The sequence below is a fragment of the Zootoca vivipara genome, chromosome 13 (genome assembly GCF_963506605.1).
Source record: "Zootoca vivipara chromosome 13, rZooViv1.1, whole genome shotgun sequence".
Lineage (NCBI taxonomy): Eukaryota > Metazoa > Chordata > Lepidosauria > Squamata > Lacertidae > Zootoca > Zootoca vivipara.
Window position 1 is genome coordinate 44810822 of NC_083288.1, and position 17096 is coordinate 44827917.

Here is a 17096-nt window from a genome sequence, read left to right on the forward strand (position 1 = left end):
CTGGCTGTCCTCCTCAGATGGTGAATCTGTCAGTTTTGCTTTCTCTCAGATTCCCATTTTCCCTCCAGGTAAGGCTGGGAAAGGTTCCTTGCCTAAAATCCTGGAGAGCCCAGAAGAGAATAATATTATTAGAACTGTTGGAAAAGATCTGGACTATGTTGGATTAAAATGATTGGAAAGAACCTGGAACTTTGATTAGAATGGCAGCAATTATCGATATTCAGAACCCTCATAATTTGAAGCATGGGGAAGCAAAATTTTTATAATTTGGCATAATATTTGGTTTAATAGATATATATTTGTATAATTTGGAATAATAATTGGTTTGATATGATTGATTTGTAAGTGAAAATTTAATAAAAATTGATTTTTTAAAAAATAATAATAATCCTGGAGAGCCCTTGTGTAGACAATATTGAGCTAGGTGGACCTATGGTAGAAGGGAACCAGTGTTGTGTAGTGGTTAGAACCTCGGATTAGGACTGGGGAGACCACAAGGGAGGGCGCCATGAAACTCACTGGGTGTGGAAACAGAAGCTAATTCCCACAGTTGTGGAGTGGCAACAGAAAATGATTGAATATATGGAAATAAAATAAAAAAAATCCTTCAGCAGCACCTTAGAGACCAACTAAGTTTGTCATTGGTATGAGCTTTTGTGTGCATGCACAATTCTTCAGATACTGAATATCTGATGAAGTGTGCATGCACACGAAAGCTCACACCAATGACAAACTTAGTTGGTCTCTAAGGTGCTGCTGGAAGGAATTTTTTTATTTTATTTCAACTACGTCAGACCAACACGGCTACCTACCTGTAACTGAATATATGGAGATAGCTAATCTAACAGTAAAAATACGGCAACAAGGCGATGAAACTTATAGGAAAAACTTTCAGATTATATTAACAAAATGTGTTAACCTGAAGAATTGCAAGCGGAATGAATTAAACCTCAAAACAAAATTTAAACTTTTTTTATTTGTTACAATAAGGATAACAGTAAGATGAAATAATGTAAACAGACTTCATGACATATAATGAAATTGCTTAACAATAGAAAATAGATGGAAGTTCAGCCCAGACACTGAGATCCAGCGCCGAGGGCCTTCTGGCGGTTCCCTCGCTGCGGGAAGTGAGGTTACAGGGAACCAGGCAGAGGGCCTTCTCGGTAGTGGTGCCCACCCTGTGGAACGCCCTCCCAGCAGATGTCAAGGAAATAAGTAACTATTTTACTTTTAAAAGACAACTGAAGGCGCAAAAAGAAGTGATGATAAGAAGACAGAAGACGGGAGAAAGGAAGACAGCTCCAAGGAGCAAAGGAAATATAGTGTGTAAATAGAAACTGTATTTGAGTGAGTATAAAATGGAAAATCAATAAAAATAAATGGGGGGGGAACCTCACTGGGTGTCGTGGCCCAGTCAACGCCTTTCATCCTAGCCTGCTGTTGTGTATTAAAGTAATAGCACAGCCAAGTATGTACAGTGGTACCTCGGTTTATGAACACAATTGGTTCTGTTCATAAACTGAAGTGAACATAAGTCTGTTCATAAACATAAGTCTGTTCATAAACTGAAGCGTTCATAAACTGAAGCGAACTTTCCCATTGAAAGTAATGGAAAGTGAATTAATCCGTTCCAGACAGTCTGCGGGTAAGTGTTCATAAACTGAAGCAAACTTTCCCATTGAAAGTAATGGAAAGTGGATTAATCCGTTCCAGATGGGTCCGCGGAGTACTTAAACTGAAGCGTTCATAAACTGAAGCATGGGTGTAATTGGTTCCGGAAGTCTGTTCATAAACTGAAGCGTTCATAAACTGAAGCAAACTTTCCCATAGAAAGTAATGGAAAATGAATTAATCCGTTCCAGATGGGTCAGCAGCGTTCATAAACCGAAAATTCATAAACCGAGGTGTTCATAAACCGAGGTTCCACTGTATTGTAATATAATATATAGAGTTTATTGTATTGTATTGCAGAGTTTATTTGAATGCATAAGTTCCAGCGGGAACGTATATCATTTGCTGATTCAGAGTGCAGGATTTGGATCCGCTGCTGGATTGGTTTACGCTGGAGGGAATCCTTGCCATTGGTTCCTGCCAAAATGTATCTTTCCCCTGCTAGTTCTCTGTTACTATATAAATCCCAGTTTTCCCCATTCCCTGTGTTCTGGCTCTTACTTGTTCTTTGAAGTAAAGAGATGTTGTACCAGATCCTCGCCTCCTGTTCTTATTTGCACTGAGCTGAAATCACTGAAGACCCAACACCTGCCTCACAGGGTTTTTGTTGGGATTAAATGAGGAGGGGAAGAACCATGTATGCCACATTGAGCTCCCTGGAGGAAAAGGTGGGGTGTAAAAGCAATCGATGAATAAATAATAAATGAAATATTATTTGTTTGTTTATTCCATAAACAAATGTTTGATTCTCTATGGCAGTCTGTCAGCTGTGGATCTCCATTCCCACAGAAGTGCACCTGGCACCTTCATTACATGACATTTGGCAGATGCTGAAGACGTACCTCTTTGCTCTGGACAACTGAGGTGCATATTTTTAGGACCCACCTTATTTCTGTGATTTTAAAAGTTGTTTTAAACTGTTTTTCATATTGTGTTTAAATTGGTTTAACCTGCCCTGGGATGTTAGGGTGAAGGGCAGACCAACATCAACAACGTGATATCAAATACGAATGATACATGATACAGTGGTGCCTCGACTTATGAATTTAATCCGTTCCGAAGGCACCTTCGTAAGTCGAAAAATTCGTAAGTCGAAAAACGCCATTGGAAACGCGATTTCCCATAGGAACGCATTGAAAATGGAAAAATTCGTAAATTGAAAAATCCCTATCTAAAACCGCCATGGTTTTTTCCGGATGTCGAGACATTCGTAAGCACACGGCCATTACCCTCATTCGTAAGTCGAAAAATTCGGTTGTCGAGTGTCGAGTCATTCATAAGTCGAGGTACCACTGTATCATGATATCAAATACAACATGATATCAATACAAATACTCAACAGATCCACCTGGGTCAGCAGTGGACTTTCCCCCAAGCATGATCACGCCAGAGTTCAATCTTTCCCCCCCCTCAAATGAACGTGCAATTTCAAAAGCGGCAACAAATGTAAGGATTGCCTCTGACCATCCACAGAGGATTTCCCTCTCCTTACTAGGTTCTCTTCCCTTCCAAAGACTGAGGTAAAACATCCCAGGTCAAACTAGCATCTCCACAACATCTCTGTTTAGGACTCAGCAACTTGGGATGGTCTCATTAGGATGGTAAAGGTAAAGGGACCCCTGACCATTAGGTCCAGTCGCAGACAACTCTGGGGTTGTGGTGCTCATTTCGCAACATTAAATTCAAAACAAAACACAGATTGCAAGGTTTATTCCTTCCCTAATATAATGCTTTAAGCTGATCTCTCTCCCCCCCACACTCCTTCTTCACAGTCTTTTATGAAGTTTCTCCTGCACTTTTGCCCATCACTCTTCCACAACATGAAAACTTCTGTCTCCGTTTAATTAAAACCTTAGAAACTAGCTGGTGAGGTTTCATCATCCACCGTTCCTCATCAAATAAACTTTTAATAGGTTCCAGGGGGAGTTGATTAGAGCAAAGAAGACTTCCTTTTTCTTTTCTTGCTGTGGGATGACATGACGCAGACAGGGGCCAAATAATCTCTCAATGTAAAGAATTGCAAGGATTGTGTGTGTGTGTGTGTCTGTGTGTGTGTGTGGATATCCCTTTTATGCTAATGAAAGCTAACAGGAAGGGTGAGACGAGCCAGTGGGTGGTGCAGATGCTTTGTACGCAAGAGGTCTTGGGTTCAAACCCTGGCATTTCTAGGTAGGGTTGGAGGAGATCTCAGTCCACTAGCAGTCAGTGTAGGCTAGAGACGGGAAACCTTAGGGCGGAGGGAGGGGTAAATATGGCCCCTGGACCACTGTATCTGGCCCTTGGGATACTCTGCAGGCCACTCCCCCTATTCAGCCACACCTCAACTCCCCAGATCACTCCCACCACTGATTTTACTTTACTCTCCTAGGTGGAATCTAGACACATACAAAAAATGCTAAAAAAAGAAGTTTTGAAAAATATATTGAATTTGCCATAAGCCCACCATCTAGTGTCACATTTGTAGAATACACTTAAAGCGCACTTAAAACATTATATTTGCAGCTGTATAGCTGAGTCCCTAGAATGGTTTTTACCTGGCTAGAGTGTCCCCTTGAACTCTATAATGCCTCTGGTTTGCCTGGATAGAGAGAGGTATGTAGAGAAACCAGGGAACATTTATATTCAATGCGCCACCCACTTTTGCCTCTGGCTCTGCCCACCTTTGGCATATGGCCCCCAGAAGGCAATTGTGTGCTGAAAATTGTTCCCTATCCCTCATCTACATGGAACCAGGGACAGTGCTGGTCTACTCATATCACTGTCTCTAAGATAACCTACATGCACACATTACAAAGGCCTCAATGTTTTGTTTACAGTACGATCGTGTCTTGCACAGGGGTTACATTCCGGAGATTTTAACAATTTTAACAAGGAGAAATGTAAAGTACTACACTTGGGCAAAAAAATAAAAATGAAAGGCACGAATACAGGATGGGTGACACCTGGCTTGAGAGCAGTACATGTGAAAAGGATCTAAGAGTCTTGGTAGACCACAAACTTGACATGAGTCAACAGTGTGATGCAGCAGCTAAAAAAGCCAATGCAATTCTGGGCTGCATCAATAGGAGTATAGCATCTAGATCAAGGGAAGTAATAGTACCACTGTATTCTGCTCTGGTCAGACCTCACCTGGAGTACTGTGTCCAGTTCTGGGCACCACAGTTCAAGAAGGATACTGACAAGCTGGAACGTGTCCGGAAGAGGGCAACGAAAATGGTCAAAGGCCTGGAAACGATGCCTTATGAGGAACGGCTTAGGGAGCTGGGTATGTTTAGCCTGGAGAAGAGAAGGTTAATGGGTGATATGATAGCCATGTTCAAATATATGAAAGGATGTCATATGGAGGAGGGAGAAAGGTTGTTTTCTGCTGCTCCAGAGAAGCGGACACGGAGCAATGGATTCAAACTACAAGAAAGAAGATTCCACCTAAACATTAGAAAGAACTTCCTGACAGTAAGAGCTGTTCAGCAGTGGAATTTGCTACCAAGGGGTGTGGTGGAGTCTCCTTCTTTGGAGGTCTTTAAGCAGAGGCTTGACAGGCATATGTCAAGAATGCTTTGATGGTGTTTCCTGCTTGGCAGGGGGTTGGATTGGATGGCCCTTTTGGTCTCTTCCAACTGTATGATTCTATGAGATGGCACATAGGCGCAAAAACGTGTACAGTCATACCTCGGGTTAAGTACGCTTCAGGTTGAGTACTTTCAGGGTAAGTACTCTGTGGACCAGGAAGTGTTTACGTCTGGGTTCCACCGCGTGCGCATGCGCAGAAGTGCTCTATCGGTTAAGTACTTTTAAGGGTGCGAATGGTTAAGTACTTAACCCAAGGTACCACTGTAAATGGTATTTTTTTTCATCTACAATACTGTCTTATTTATTTTATAGTACAGTACATTGATTATTGCCTTCATTTTATGGATCAATGGTCTCGTTAGACAGTAAAATCCATGTTAAATTGCTGTTTTAGGGGGTGTTTTCATCGTCTGAAACAGATTACTTTCAATGAGAAAGTTCGCTTCAGGTTAAGTACGGACTTCCGGAACCAATTATGTACTTAACCTGAGGTACCACTGTACACCCGGATCACCCCCTTGGAATGGCAACCAAAAACAGAAAGGGACATAAGATAACGGCAATGCTTTGCAGCTTCCTTTGGAGACATCTTTTCCCTTCACCCTTGTTCTGTCCTCACTACCGTGCCTGGTGACCTAGGTAGTTCGACATACAGCTAAACCTTCTTGTCTTCGACGGAAGGAAAGAGACTGTTTTTTACTTTTAATCCTATACTTTATTAACAGTCAAGGACAAGGTAAAATAAATCAAATAAGACAAATAATAAGTGTGAAGACAAGTATTAAATGAGGTAAAACAACGATACTATCTTGCAGGTGGAGAACATGTAACAGCACTCCCTCTGGTACCTCGCACCACTGAACTCCTCCTCTCTAACCGCTCAGGCCAACTGTCAGCAACTGTCAGCAACTGCCGTTCTTGCAATATTCTTTTTGGCCAGTAGGTGGAGCCGAGCTACCCAGTACAATACTAAATACATTTATGTATACAAACTATACAAACTAAATACATTTATGAACTTTGCCCGTGCCAAAGGCATGACAACCCTATTTGTGGGTCCATTGTGTTCCAAAGCCCAAAGCAACCGTTGACCCCTTAGCAATACCAAGAGTGAGCAGTGAGTGGGTGTTAAGGTTTTGGGTTTTCATCAACCAAGGGGAAGTGAACATGTGGCTTCTAGATGTTGTGGGACTCCAGCTCCCATCAGCTGCAGCCAAAGCAGGCCATGGTCAGGTGGGGTGGTGGTGAAAGTTGCAGACCATCTGCGCAGGCCACAGGTTCCCCACTCTTGACCTCCAGCTCCCAAGATATTTAGCTACCTTGGATACACCACACAGGATCGTGGAAATAGGACTGCTAGGGCTTAGGGCAAAGGGGGCTCACTTGTATCCCTCCAGATGTTGATGGATTACTGCTAGGACTGCCATACGGCTGAGTTTTCCTGGACATGTCTGGAAATAACACTGTTGTAATGGCGTCCGAATCGGCAAAAACCTGGATGTATGGCAACTAGGGCGACTTTTTAAGAAGAACGCATCAAAAATACCCCCAAAGCCCAAAGAGAAACTGTTCCAAAACAAAACAAAAAAACTCAACAACTTTGTGTGCCCCCCTAAGAAAAAAGGGTCAACAACGTTGTCTGGCAAACCCCAATTACTACCCCATAAGTCCTGACCACCAACTATGCAGAGTGGGGTTGATGGGAGTTGGATGTTCAAATAATATGTGGAGGACAGCCTGTTGCAGTGATGGGCAACCTTTTGAACTTGGTGTGTCAAAATTCGCCAAAAAGCCGAGCATAACTCTGGTGGTGTGTCACTTCGAGAAAAAAAAAACCACAATTTATAGTTGTGTTTATAGTTTAAATAACAAAAATGTATAATTGTTTCCCCTTAAAAAACAAGGAAAGGGGGGAGGGGAAAATTATTAAAGTTTTTTTAAAAAAATAAAATAAAATAAATATTTAAAAAGGGAAAGAAATAAGGCAAAACCCAGAGTTCTTTCCCAGTGGGAGTCTGGGCTCAGGCCTTCCTCCAATGGGTCTGCCACTGGGGAGGTGGCCTCGGGTTGGGCCTGTGCCGCCTCATGGCCCTCTTCAGCCCACCTCTCCCCTCACTCGGCTATGCTTGCGCGGCGGCGGCGGCGGGGAGGGGGGCAACAGGAAAGGGGTTTCAGCTTACTTGGGTGTCTCTTCTCTCTTCCCGGGATGGCGGTGAGCTGGCGGCGGTAGCAGCAGCAACGAGGTCAGAGTTGGGGTTCTTCTCCCTCCTCCAAGGGCCCCCTCCTCTCCCTTGAGGCGGGGGTGACGGGGACGGCAACAGAGCGAGCGGACCCCTGTTCTCCTTTGCCTTGTTTTCCCTTCTTTTCTTCCTCTTTTTTGCAGGGGTGGCGGCAGCGGAGCTGGGGCTTCCTTTTTCCTCCTCCAGCCTCCAGAGTGCCTCAAGGCCGTCTGTCTGGTTGTGGCGGCAGCGGTTTCGGTGGCTCGGGAGCCCGTCTGGCAGCTCCTGCAGCGCTGGTCACTTTCAGGAGCTCTGTGGCTCCGTGCCGACCGCCATCTTGCCTCACCGGAGGAGGTCCACAAGGTCCCCAGAGATGCGTCGCCTGCGGCATTCCGCCGCCAGCTGGAAGTGAGGTCTCGGCATGCAGCCGCGTGTCACCGAACATGGCTATGTGTGTCAGTGCTGACACACATGTCATAGGTTCACCATCACTGGCCTATTGGCTACCTACTTGACCAATGAGTTACATGCCGCCTCTCTCTCTCTCTCTCTCTCTCTCTCTCTGTGTGTGTGTGTGTGTATCAACATGTGCCTTCACAATTTGCCCTTACTGCAACAGGTACCATCCCTGAGCAACCAGCCCTCCAAAATCTGAGTGTCAGGAGTCCTGGTAACTCTAGTGGCAAGTGTAGTATCCAAGGCCTGAGTGAAACTGACATCTTCTTATGCCATGAAGAAGATTCTTTGAGCCACCCCTCCACCTTTGTTTAGAAACTTCTCAACTCATGGCATGAAGGCTGAAGCGGGGTTTGAAGCCTCCAGGACTTGGCCTGCGGTGATGGTGTCATCACAATGCACCTGAACCTGGATGTGCCTGGTGTGCCAGAGGGCCACATTCCAGTGGTGGTGGGAAGAGCCAGAGGCATAATGCGGACCTTCTAACATCCCTCAGATGAAAATGGGGACATTTTCAACCCCCCATTTTTTGCCTAGCAGAAGAAGGGCGAGTTCCACTACTTCCACTGTCCCAAGAAAACCCCTTCATCCCGATTTTATTTTGTTCTTCTGTAGATTTACAAAAAGGAAAAACAAGGCATGAATAAATAAATATTAGGAAAGGGCACAATTAACAAAGCATTTTTTAAATAAAAATCAAAATAAAAATCAAGACTCCTTGTGCTCCACTCCTCCTTGCATCCCACCCAGGATGGCCCTGCCCTCTGCCTGCCCCTCAGAGCCGGTTCCTCATGGTCCTTGGTGGCAGCGATCTCTTCTCCTCCTCACCTGCTCTCCAGCAACCACTATGAGCTGTCCAAGAAAGGAGGCCGGCAGTGGCAGCCATGGAGAGGCAACAGGAGGCTCCCTCACAGCTGCTGAGGACAAGCACCAGCTCATTCACTTCCCTGAGCTTAGCAGCAGCAGCAGCAGGGAATGAAATAGGGACATTCCAGGATCAAATCAGAAGCTGGGATGGCTTTTGTAATTCCAGGACTGTCCCTGGAAAATCGGGACACTTGGAGGGTTTGATAATGGGCCAAGCAACATATGTTGAATTTTACCTTGCTACATTGGGCTACTTCCTACGGATGCTTTAACACCCCTCTCTGGTCTCCACCAGGCATTATCAGAGCTCAGGGACAAATTCCAGCAAGACAAAACCACTCAAGGATAGTGCGAAGTAGGGCAGGTGAAGGCCATGGCCTGAGGAGGGAGGAATGGCTGAAGAGGGATTATGGCCTGGGAAGAGACTCAAGGGCCAGGCAGAGAAGTTTGGAGGGCCACATTAGGCCCCGGGGTTTTATGGTCCCAACCCCTCCATCTATAAAGGTCCGATACAAGTCCATCATGGAGCAGGCACAGATTGTAAGAACACAACTAATTAGTGTTCAGAACACGTTGGATTAAAAACATATTGATACCACCTTAACAACCACGACTTTCCCCCAAAGAATCCTGGGAACTGTAGTTGGTTGAGAGACCCCTCACAGAGCTATCATTCCCAGGACTCTTAAGAAACTACAGTTCCCAAGATTCCTTGAGGAAATCCATGAGGGTTAAAGTGGGGCAAGTCTGCTTTAAATATATTGTGTGGATGTGGCCGCAGACTGAAGGGCATTTTATCGATTGGCTCCATGAAAATTGTATGCCGCTTGATTTTAAGAAACCTCATCAAAGCATTTTACAAAAGGAATAAAATAATGAAATCATCAGTTAAAAAACAACAACAACAACGTTTAAAAACAACTATTTAACACATTCAAAAAATAATTAAAATCAACAAGCTAAAAACCAGATTAAAGAACATGTCAACATTCTACATGTCTAGATAGGCTTGCCTGAAATATATATATATGTATTAGCAAATGTTGAAAATAGTACAGTGAAGGGACCTGCTTGATGTCAATAGGCAGGGAGTTCCAAAGATCAGTAGGAAGCCTGCACTGAAATGAATCCAGTAAAACCAAGGTTTCAAATCCACTGCTGAATTCTGGGGTATACCCAAGTTCGATATGAAATATTGTTTGCTGATTGTAGTCAAAAGCTGTTCGTTCTTACTAGTTTGCAAATGATGTTCGAAATAAAGCAGCTTTGCACTTTTATGATTACACCATTTCATCCCTTTTCCTCCTAATGCCCTTTGCCTTCCAGATTGACCTGTCGGCCTCGCAGCTTGTTCAGGGCATTCAGCATGTCCTCATTCCGCAGGGTGTAGATGACCGGGTTGAGCAGGGGTGTGACCGCCGTGAAGAAGATAGAAACCACCTTGTCCGCAGCCAAACTCTTGGCCGGTCTGAGGTAGATGAAGATGCAGTGGCCCAGGAAGAAGGTGACCACCGTTAGGTGAGCAGCGCAAGTCGACAGAGCCTTCCGCCGCCCTTCAGAGAAGCGGTTCCTCAAGGAAACGAGGATGACCACGTAGGAGACCACCAGAACAACAAAGCAGACCACCGAGATCACCCCCGAGTTGGAGACAATGAGGATTTCGAAGACGTAAGTGTTGGCACAGGCCAGTTTGATGACCAAAGGGACGTCGCAGAAGAAGTTGTCGATGCTGTTGGGGCCGCAGTAGGGCACATTGAGCGTCAACAATGTCAGGGCTATGGAGTGCAGCAAACCGCCGAGCCACATGGCCACAGCCAACTGGAGGCACACCCGGCGGCTCATGATGGTGCTGTAATGGAGGGGATTGCATATGGCGGCATAGCGGTCGTAGGCCATGATGGTGAGGAGGAAGATCTCCGTGCAAGCAAAGAGGTGGAGGAAGAACATCTGGGCTATGCATTCCCCAAAGGAGATGGTCTTCGTCTCCGCTAGGAAGTCGGCGAGCATTTTGGGCATGACCACGGACGAATGGCAGACGTCGATGAAGGAGAGGTTGCTGAGGAAGAAATACATGGGCGTGTGAAGATGTTGGTCGTAGATGATGGTGATGACGATGAGGACATTGCCAACTAGGATCAGGCAGTAGATAGCTGTGAAGAAAACGAAGAGCGCCAGTTCGGTGCTGTGGCTAGTGGTCAAGCCTGACAGGACAAATGTCTTCACAGTAGTGACATTCTCTGGTACTGCATACATCTCTGTGGCAGAGGCTGGAAGGAATGCAGGACAAAACAGGGAGGATGAGAAACTGAAATTCTGATTGGAGTCTCTTTGGGCGAAAACAGAGAGAACCACCCCAAATATACAGGAAGAGGAGAAGGAAGTTGAAATCTATTTCCACCTGTGATTAGTGTTACATGGCATGGGAGGCCTTTGATCAGAAACCTTGAATCTTTTTTTTTTTAAGCTAAAAAACCAGCCGCAGACTCCCAGCAAAGGAAGAATGGATACAAAAACTTATGGAATATGTAGAAATGGTGAAATTTACCGGAAGAATAAGAAATCAAGATAACAAACAAGAATGGAAATGGTTTATGGAATATTTACAGTAAACAGATAAAAACACTGGCAGGATTATTGTAATACAACCTGCAGTTATGTAAGAGTATATATTGAAAGAAGATAAATAAATGAGTAAGTTAAGTGAATTTGGATATGCAGAAGATATTAAAAATAAATTTAAGAAACCGCAGAAAGAGGGGGAAGGAAGTCAAGTTTTAAAATGTCAAAACGATTGTAAAATCAGTGAAATGTATATATCTGAAAAGTATAAAAAATAAGAATTTAAAAAACCAGCTGCAGAGTTCAGATCTAGTTTGGGGCTGAGGCAGTGGGAGAGAGGAGGGTTAATTCTTTCCTCTCTGCCATGTCCCCACTCTGAGGAGGGGAAAAAGATATACTTATTTCTATTGAGAGATTTATGGATATGCCACCTTTTGAGCCATAGCTTGCCTGAGGAGGCTCACAATACATATAAAAAAAAGCCTAAGGAATTGAAACAAGCTGAAGTGGCCAGAAACAAAAAAAAGGCAGCATCCAGTTTGACCATGATTAAGAAGGCCAGATAAAAACAAATAACAAAGGCGAAGGGGCAGTCCTATGGCGAGATCTGCTGGGGTGAGTATTTTTCTCCTTTTGTGAGTCCTAAATTCATTTCTCCACATTTCTGGATCGGTTCATGTCCTCCCCGCCCCCCCCCCCCGCTTTAAAAAAGGTCCCCATGAAAAATCAGCAGCATTTCAGTGCAAATTTCTCCTAACGTACGCAATTTTGTGTGCTATTTTGCCAACATGTACACAATTTGGCAGAGCGGTGTTCCCTCATAGAAAGCAATATTTGTATGGTTTACGCATTCCTTCAGCAAGTGCAGATGAGCTAGGGTTCCCCTTTAAATGCAAGCAGAACTGAATTTCTGTCTCCCTCCTATCTTTGGGCCACAAATGAGTAGCCACCTCTGCAATAGAACAATGAAAGGAAGGGAGGGAGAGGGAGAGAGAGGTTGAGATGGAGAAATTGCTTTCTTCCAGACTGTTGCTGTGTTCAAGAAGGATTCAATCTCACATACTGCTTGTGTGACTGAAGTTGATTTGGCCCTCTTGCGTGGCAAGCAGTGAGCAAATGCAGTATAATAAGTGTGGGATAACAGTTGCCGGGTGCAATGTCACACCACCTAGCTGCAAACATATCTGAATGGAGGGCTCGCTAACCAGCAGACTCAGGATGCTTCCAGGTGGAAGCATCAGTGTAGGCATCAGCCTCAATGGCCTTGCAGATTTTCATGAATTTCGGAAAGCAGTGGATTGTCTTGACCGCCCCCTGCAAACGATGCAGCCAAATGAGGATTAATAAACAAATTATCTGGAAGTGACCGTAGTCTGTGCTAAAAGGCTTGAAGCTCTGTTCTAGGAAGCTCTGAATAATGTGCACTTGTATAAATCAGGCATGTCAAACAAGTAGATCACGATCTACTGGTAGATCATTCCTGGTAGATCTCTGGCCCCTCAGCAATCTCCAGCGGTTCGGCACCCCTTCCGCGCCCCTGATGGCCAGGTGCCCTGGCGCCTTGCGCCACCCAGCCCGGGCCTAGGGACGGCCCTGATGCAAACCTGTGTATCCAATATGTTTCTTTTTGCAATAATTTCTTTTGCAGAATATCCAATTTTGGTTCCTTGCTAGTATGTTTGTAGATAACGAACCACCTGAAGTCTGTGGCTCTATGGTTAGCTGATATAAAATGGGACGTGAGCAGTGCCTCTACCACTTGGTTTGCAATACGGCTTTTGTGCTCTAATATTCTAGTCTTCACCGTTCTTATCGTGCTCCCTATGTACCATAGGTTGCATTTGCATTTTTTGGAACTATTATCAGTTTAGTTTTATTATTATTCACTTTATCAATACCTCGTTTCAGGGATTTATCATGGTATAGTTTTGTTTTTGCGTTAGGGTGCAAAGGCATTCTCTCTCTTCCCCCCACCGTACACACAGCTTTTGAGATGCTGCCATATGTCGCTCAAGACACTTGAAAACCTGTCCTTACATCAGGACTTAGAAGCTTGCTATTATTTAAATATGTTATTCTCATTATGCTGGATCTCATTTCTGCATTTGGGTAGTGCAAATGAATACACATGACTCCATTAATGAACAATGCATTTACACCCATTTAAAAATTAACAACTGCTAGGACTTGGCTGATCGCCGAAGAATTGATGCTTTTGAATTATGGTGCTGGAGGAGACTTGAGAGTCCCATGGACTGCAAGAAGATCAAACCTATCCATTCTGAAGGAAATCAGCCCCGAGTGCTCACTGGAAGGACTGATCCTGAAGCTGAGGCTCCAATACTTTGGCCACCTCATGAGAAGAGAAGACTCCCTGGAAAAGACCCTGATGTTGGGAAAGATTGAGGGCACAAGGAGAAGGGGACGACAGAGGACGAGATGGTTGGACAGTGTTCTCGAAGCTACGAACATGAGTTTGACCAAACTGCGGGAGGCAGTGCAAGACAGGAGTGCATGGGGTCACGAAGAGTCGGACACGACTAAACGACTAAACAACAACAACAGGACTTGGCTAATTTGTCAGTTTTGGACCTCAGTGACAGGTGTGATTTCAAGTATGTTTCTATATATAATTTCAACAGAGAAGTTTTGTTCATTTAAGATCTGGGCAGATCCATAGGATAGATTTAAAGAACATCCAGCACACATTGAAAGCACATGACTTCCCCAACAAATGCTAGAAACTGTAGTTTCCCTCTTGCACAGCTGCAATTTCCAGCATCCTTAACAAATGACAGTTCCCAGGATTCTTTGGGGGGGGGGAAGATTAATGCACTTTAAATGTGCGTTATATGTGCTTTCAGTGAATGCTGTGCACCCGCTCACAGAATCCCCCACCCTCCCTTCTGCAGCTGAATGAATAAAATGCCACTTACCATACATTTCTTTCTGGAGGTGCTGGAGATTCTTAGGGCAGAGATATTTTTGGACAAGCACCTAACGTTCAATTTAAAAACAGTTTCTTCTGACTGCCTCTGAAGGCCACACAGATCAGCTTAAGGGAATGAGAGAGAAGAACTTGTAATTTCAACACTCTCTTCGAAGTGCATTTTGACCCTTCCAGGCTGCGTTTCTAAGAACGATAGTCCTAGCTGAATTTGCTTTGTATAAAATTGCTACTATATAGTGTAGTCTTGGGCCAAATGAATAACCCTGCATATAAATTGCCTCTAAACCAACGTGAAGTTTAGATCCAGATCAGGTCTCTACATTTTGGTTTTCCTTTGGCATAATTTAAATATAGAAAGAATCCAAGTCTACAGTTTCATTCAAGTTTCGTTTCCGCGAAGCTTGAGATACCTAAAGAGTTGTGATTAAAATAAGGACTACCCAACCCAAAAGTAAGGGACGCAAAAAGACTCACGACATGTTGCTTTGTCCCCTCTGGTTGCCAACTCTGGAGATCCTTTATGCTTTTCCTCCCTCAATATGCTTCTTATTCTGTCATAGCTGAGAATGTCTAACACAGATTGGAGCATCAAAGCGAGGATTGCAAGTTGAAGTTCTCACAATTAAGTCACAGGGGAGGTCTTACGCAAGTTGGCCCAAAGTTTTATAAACATCGAAATTAAGCCTGGCTTTGTTTAACAAGCCCTCTTAGGCTTTGAGGAATCGTGTGTCAATTCGGACAGAGAACAACACAACAATTGCCCATAATTGTACAACGGAAACTCATCCAGTCTAAATCCATTATTGCACAGGTCTAGATCAGGGGACGCAGTGAGGATCAGTAGCTAGATAATTTTAACCAAAGGTGGGTGGATTAGACCAAAGGCCCATCATCTTCAATATCCCATTCTGACAGGTAACCAAGCAGATGCTTCCAGGAAGCCTGCAAGCAGGACTTGAGAATCACAGTGCTCTCCCCACTTGGGATTCCCAGGAACTGGTTTTCAGAGGCAGAATAAAAGCCTGAAAGGAAACGAAGTATGGTCGGGAGATCCAACAATGTTTGAGTTTGGCTGACCCTCTACTGGTCACCCAGTCTATACCACTTCAGACTGCAGGTCCTCTATAGGGAGAAAGTCCTTGCATGCAGAAAGCTAGCATGTGATGCAGGATATACCTGCAAAAAAAGAAAAGAAAAAGAAAAAGGCTGGTCTGGAAGAGCCTTTCTTTCTATGGGGCGGGCACATTTACAAGTGCCACATTACCAAGTGCCTGTTTCACACTTAATGAAGACTCGATCTTCAGTGTGCCTGTTCTCTGGAACTCCCTGCCACTGGAAATTAGGCAGGCATTTCCTTGGTGCTGTTAATGTTTGCTAAGAATAGGCAAGCCTACACGGGCATGTAATTTTATTATGTGCAGTGCATTTGCTTGAAAAATCTTTTGCATTTATATTTCCGTAATTTTGCTACATCTTTCTGCTTTTACTGCCATTTTTTTAAAAAATGAATATTATATACTATTCTGTGTAGTAAAATGTGTAGCGTTTTTCTTATTTAAAAAAATTAAGCAGTATATGAATCTTATTAAATGAATAAAAGCTGTGTCTGGAGATGCCAGGAATTGATTGTGGGACCTTCTGAATGCAAAGTAGGTTCTCTGCAGCTGAGTGACAACCTTCCCCCAGCCAGGGGCATAGCAAGGGGGGGTGCGTTGGGGGTGGTCCGCCCCGGGTGCCACCCTGGAGGGGGGGTGACACTCAGCGTGCCCCCCTGCGACTCCCAAGCCGAGCCCCGCTGCTTCGAGGGTGCGGCATCCGTACAGGCTACTGCTCTTGCACGGCGTCCATACGGGATGCCGCTGCGCATGAGAAGCAGCCCGTACGGATTGTGCATGTGCGGCACCCCATACGGAGTGTGCACGCACGGGATGCTGCACATGCACAGTTTGTATGGGCTGCCGCACAGGCGCCGCACGGGGTACCGCCTGGGCCTGGTACGCCACTGCCCCCAGCCAACACTACTTCTCCTATATAGACCTTTAAAGTAACACGGCGAAATCCTTCAGTTGTTTCAGGTGGCTGCAGGGATTTTGTTAGATTCCCTGCACATTTTCTGTACTGAAATGCACCCCTCTGTACAGCAAGTGGAAGCCCCCCCTCCACAAAATAGTTTGAAATCCAAGCTAAAGCATGCAAGTCATGGATGCATGTGTAAGTTTATTAAATATGCATTTTGATCATCAACATTTGCAGCTCATGTTACAGGTAAGTAGCCGTGTTGGTCTGACGTAGTCGAAACAAAATTTAAAAAATTCCTTCCAGTAAAGTGCTACCAGAAGGAATTTTTTAAATTTGCAGCTCATATTTATTTTCATTTGCTCCATACGCAGAATCTAGAGTTTAAGAGTTTGCCAGGGGCCGTGTTGGCGTCGATGGACACTTCGGCATTTAGAAGCTCTGACCCATAGGCTCTTGAAACGTAGCAGTGAACAGCAAGTGCTCACCCAGGAACATCATAAGGATAAGTCTTTTGTGAGTGCAGGAGTGCAAAATTTGATCGGGGGATCAGGAAACTGTCTTAACTCATGTACTGTCCCCCAAGTTGAAAATCTCTTAGTGCCAGGTTCTCTTCTATGTTCCAAACCTCACATTTTCACGGTGAACCCATGGAAGATGTGCAGTGCTTGAGATCCATAGGGTTCCATGCTCGCTTGCCCGATTTCACCCTGGCTGTGGTGACGTTTCACCTGGGCCCTTCTCCCCACCTTCCCTCTGCACCTCCTCATAGTACAGTCGGACCC

The 17096-nt window shown here is 44.6% G+C and overlaps 1 protein-coding gene across 1 annotated transcript; it reads right to left on the reverse strand.

The window, feature by feature from the left end:
- Positions 1-10091: 10091 nt before the first annotated feature.
- On the reverse strand, positions 10092-11039 carry LOC118095591 (olfactory receptor 4E1-like). The gene has a single exon (XM_035136837.2). It carries the CDS (start codon positions 11037-11039, stop codon positions 10092-10094), a length of 948 nt encoding a protein of 315 aa, XP_034992728.2.
- Between the last annotated feature and the right edge of the window lie 6057 nt (positions 11040-17096).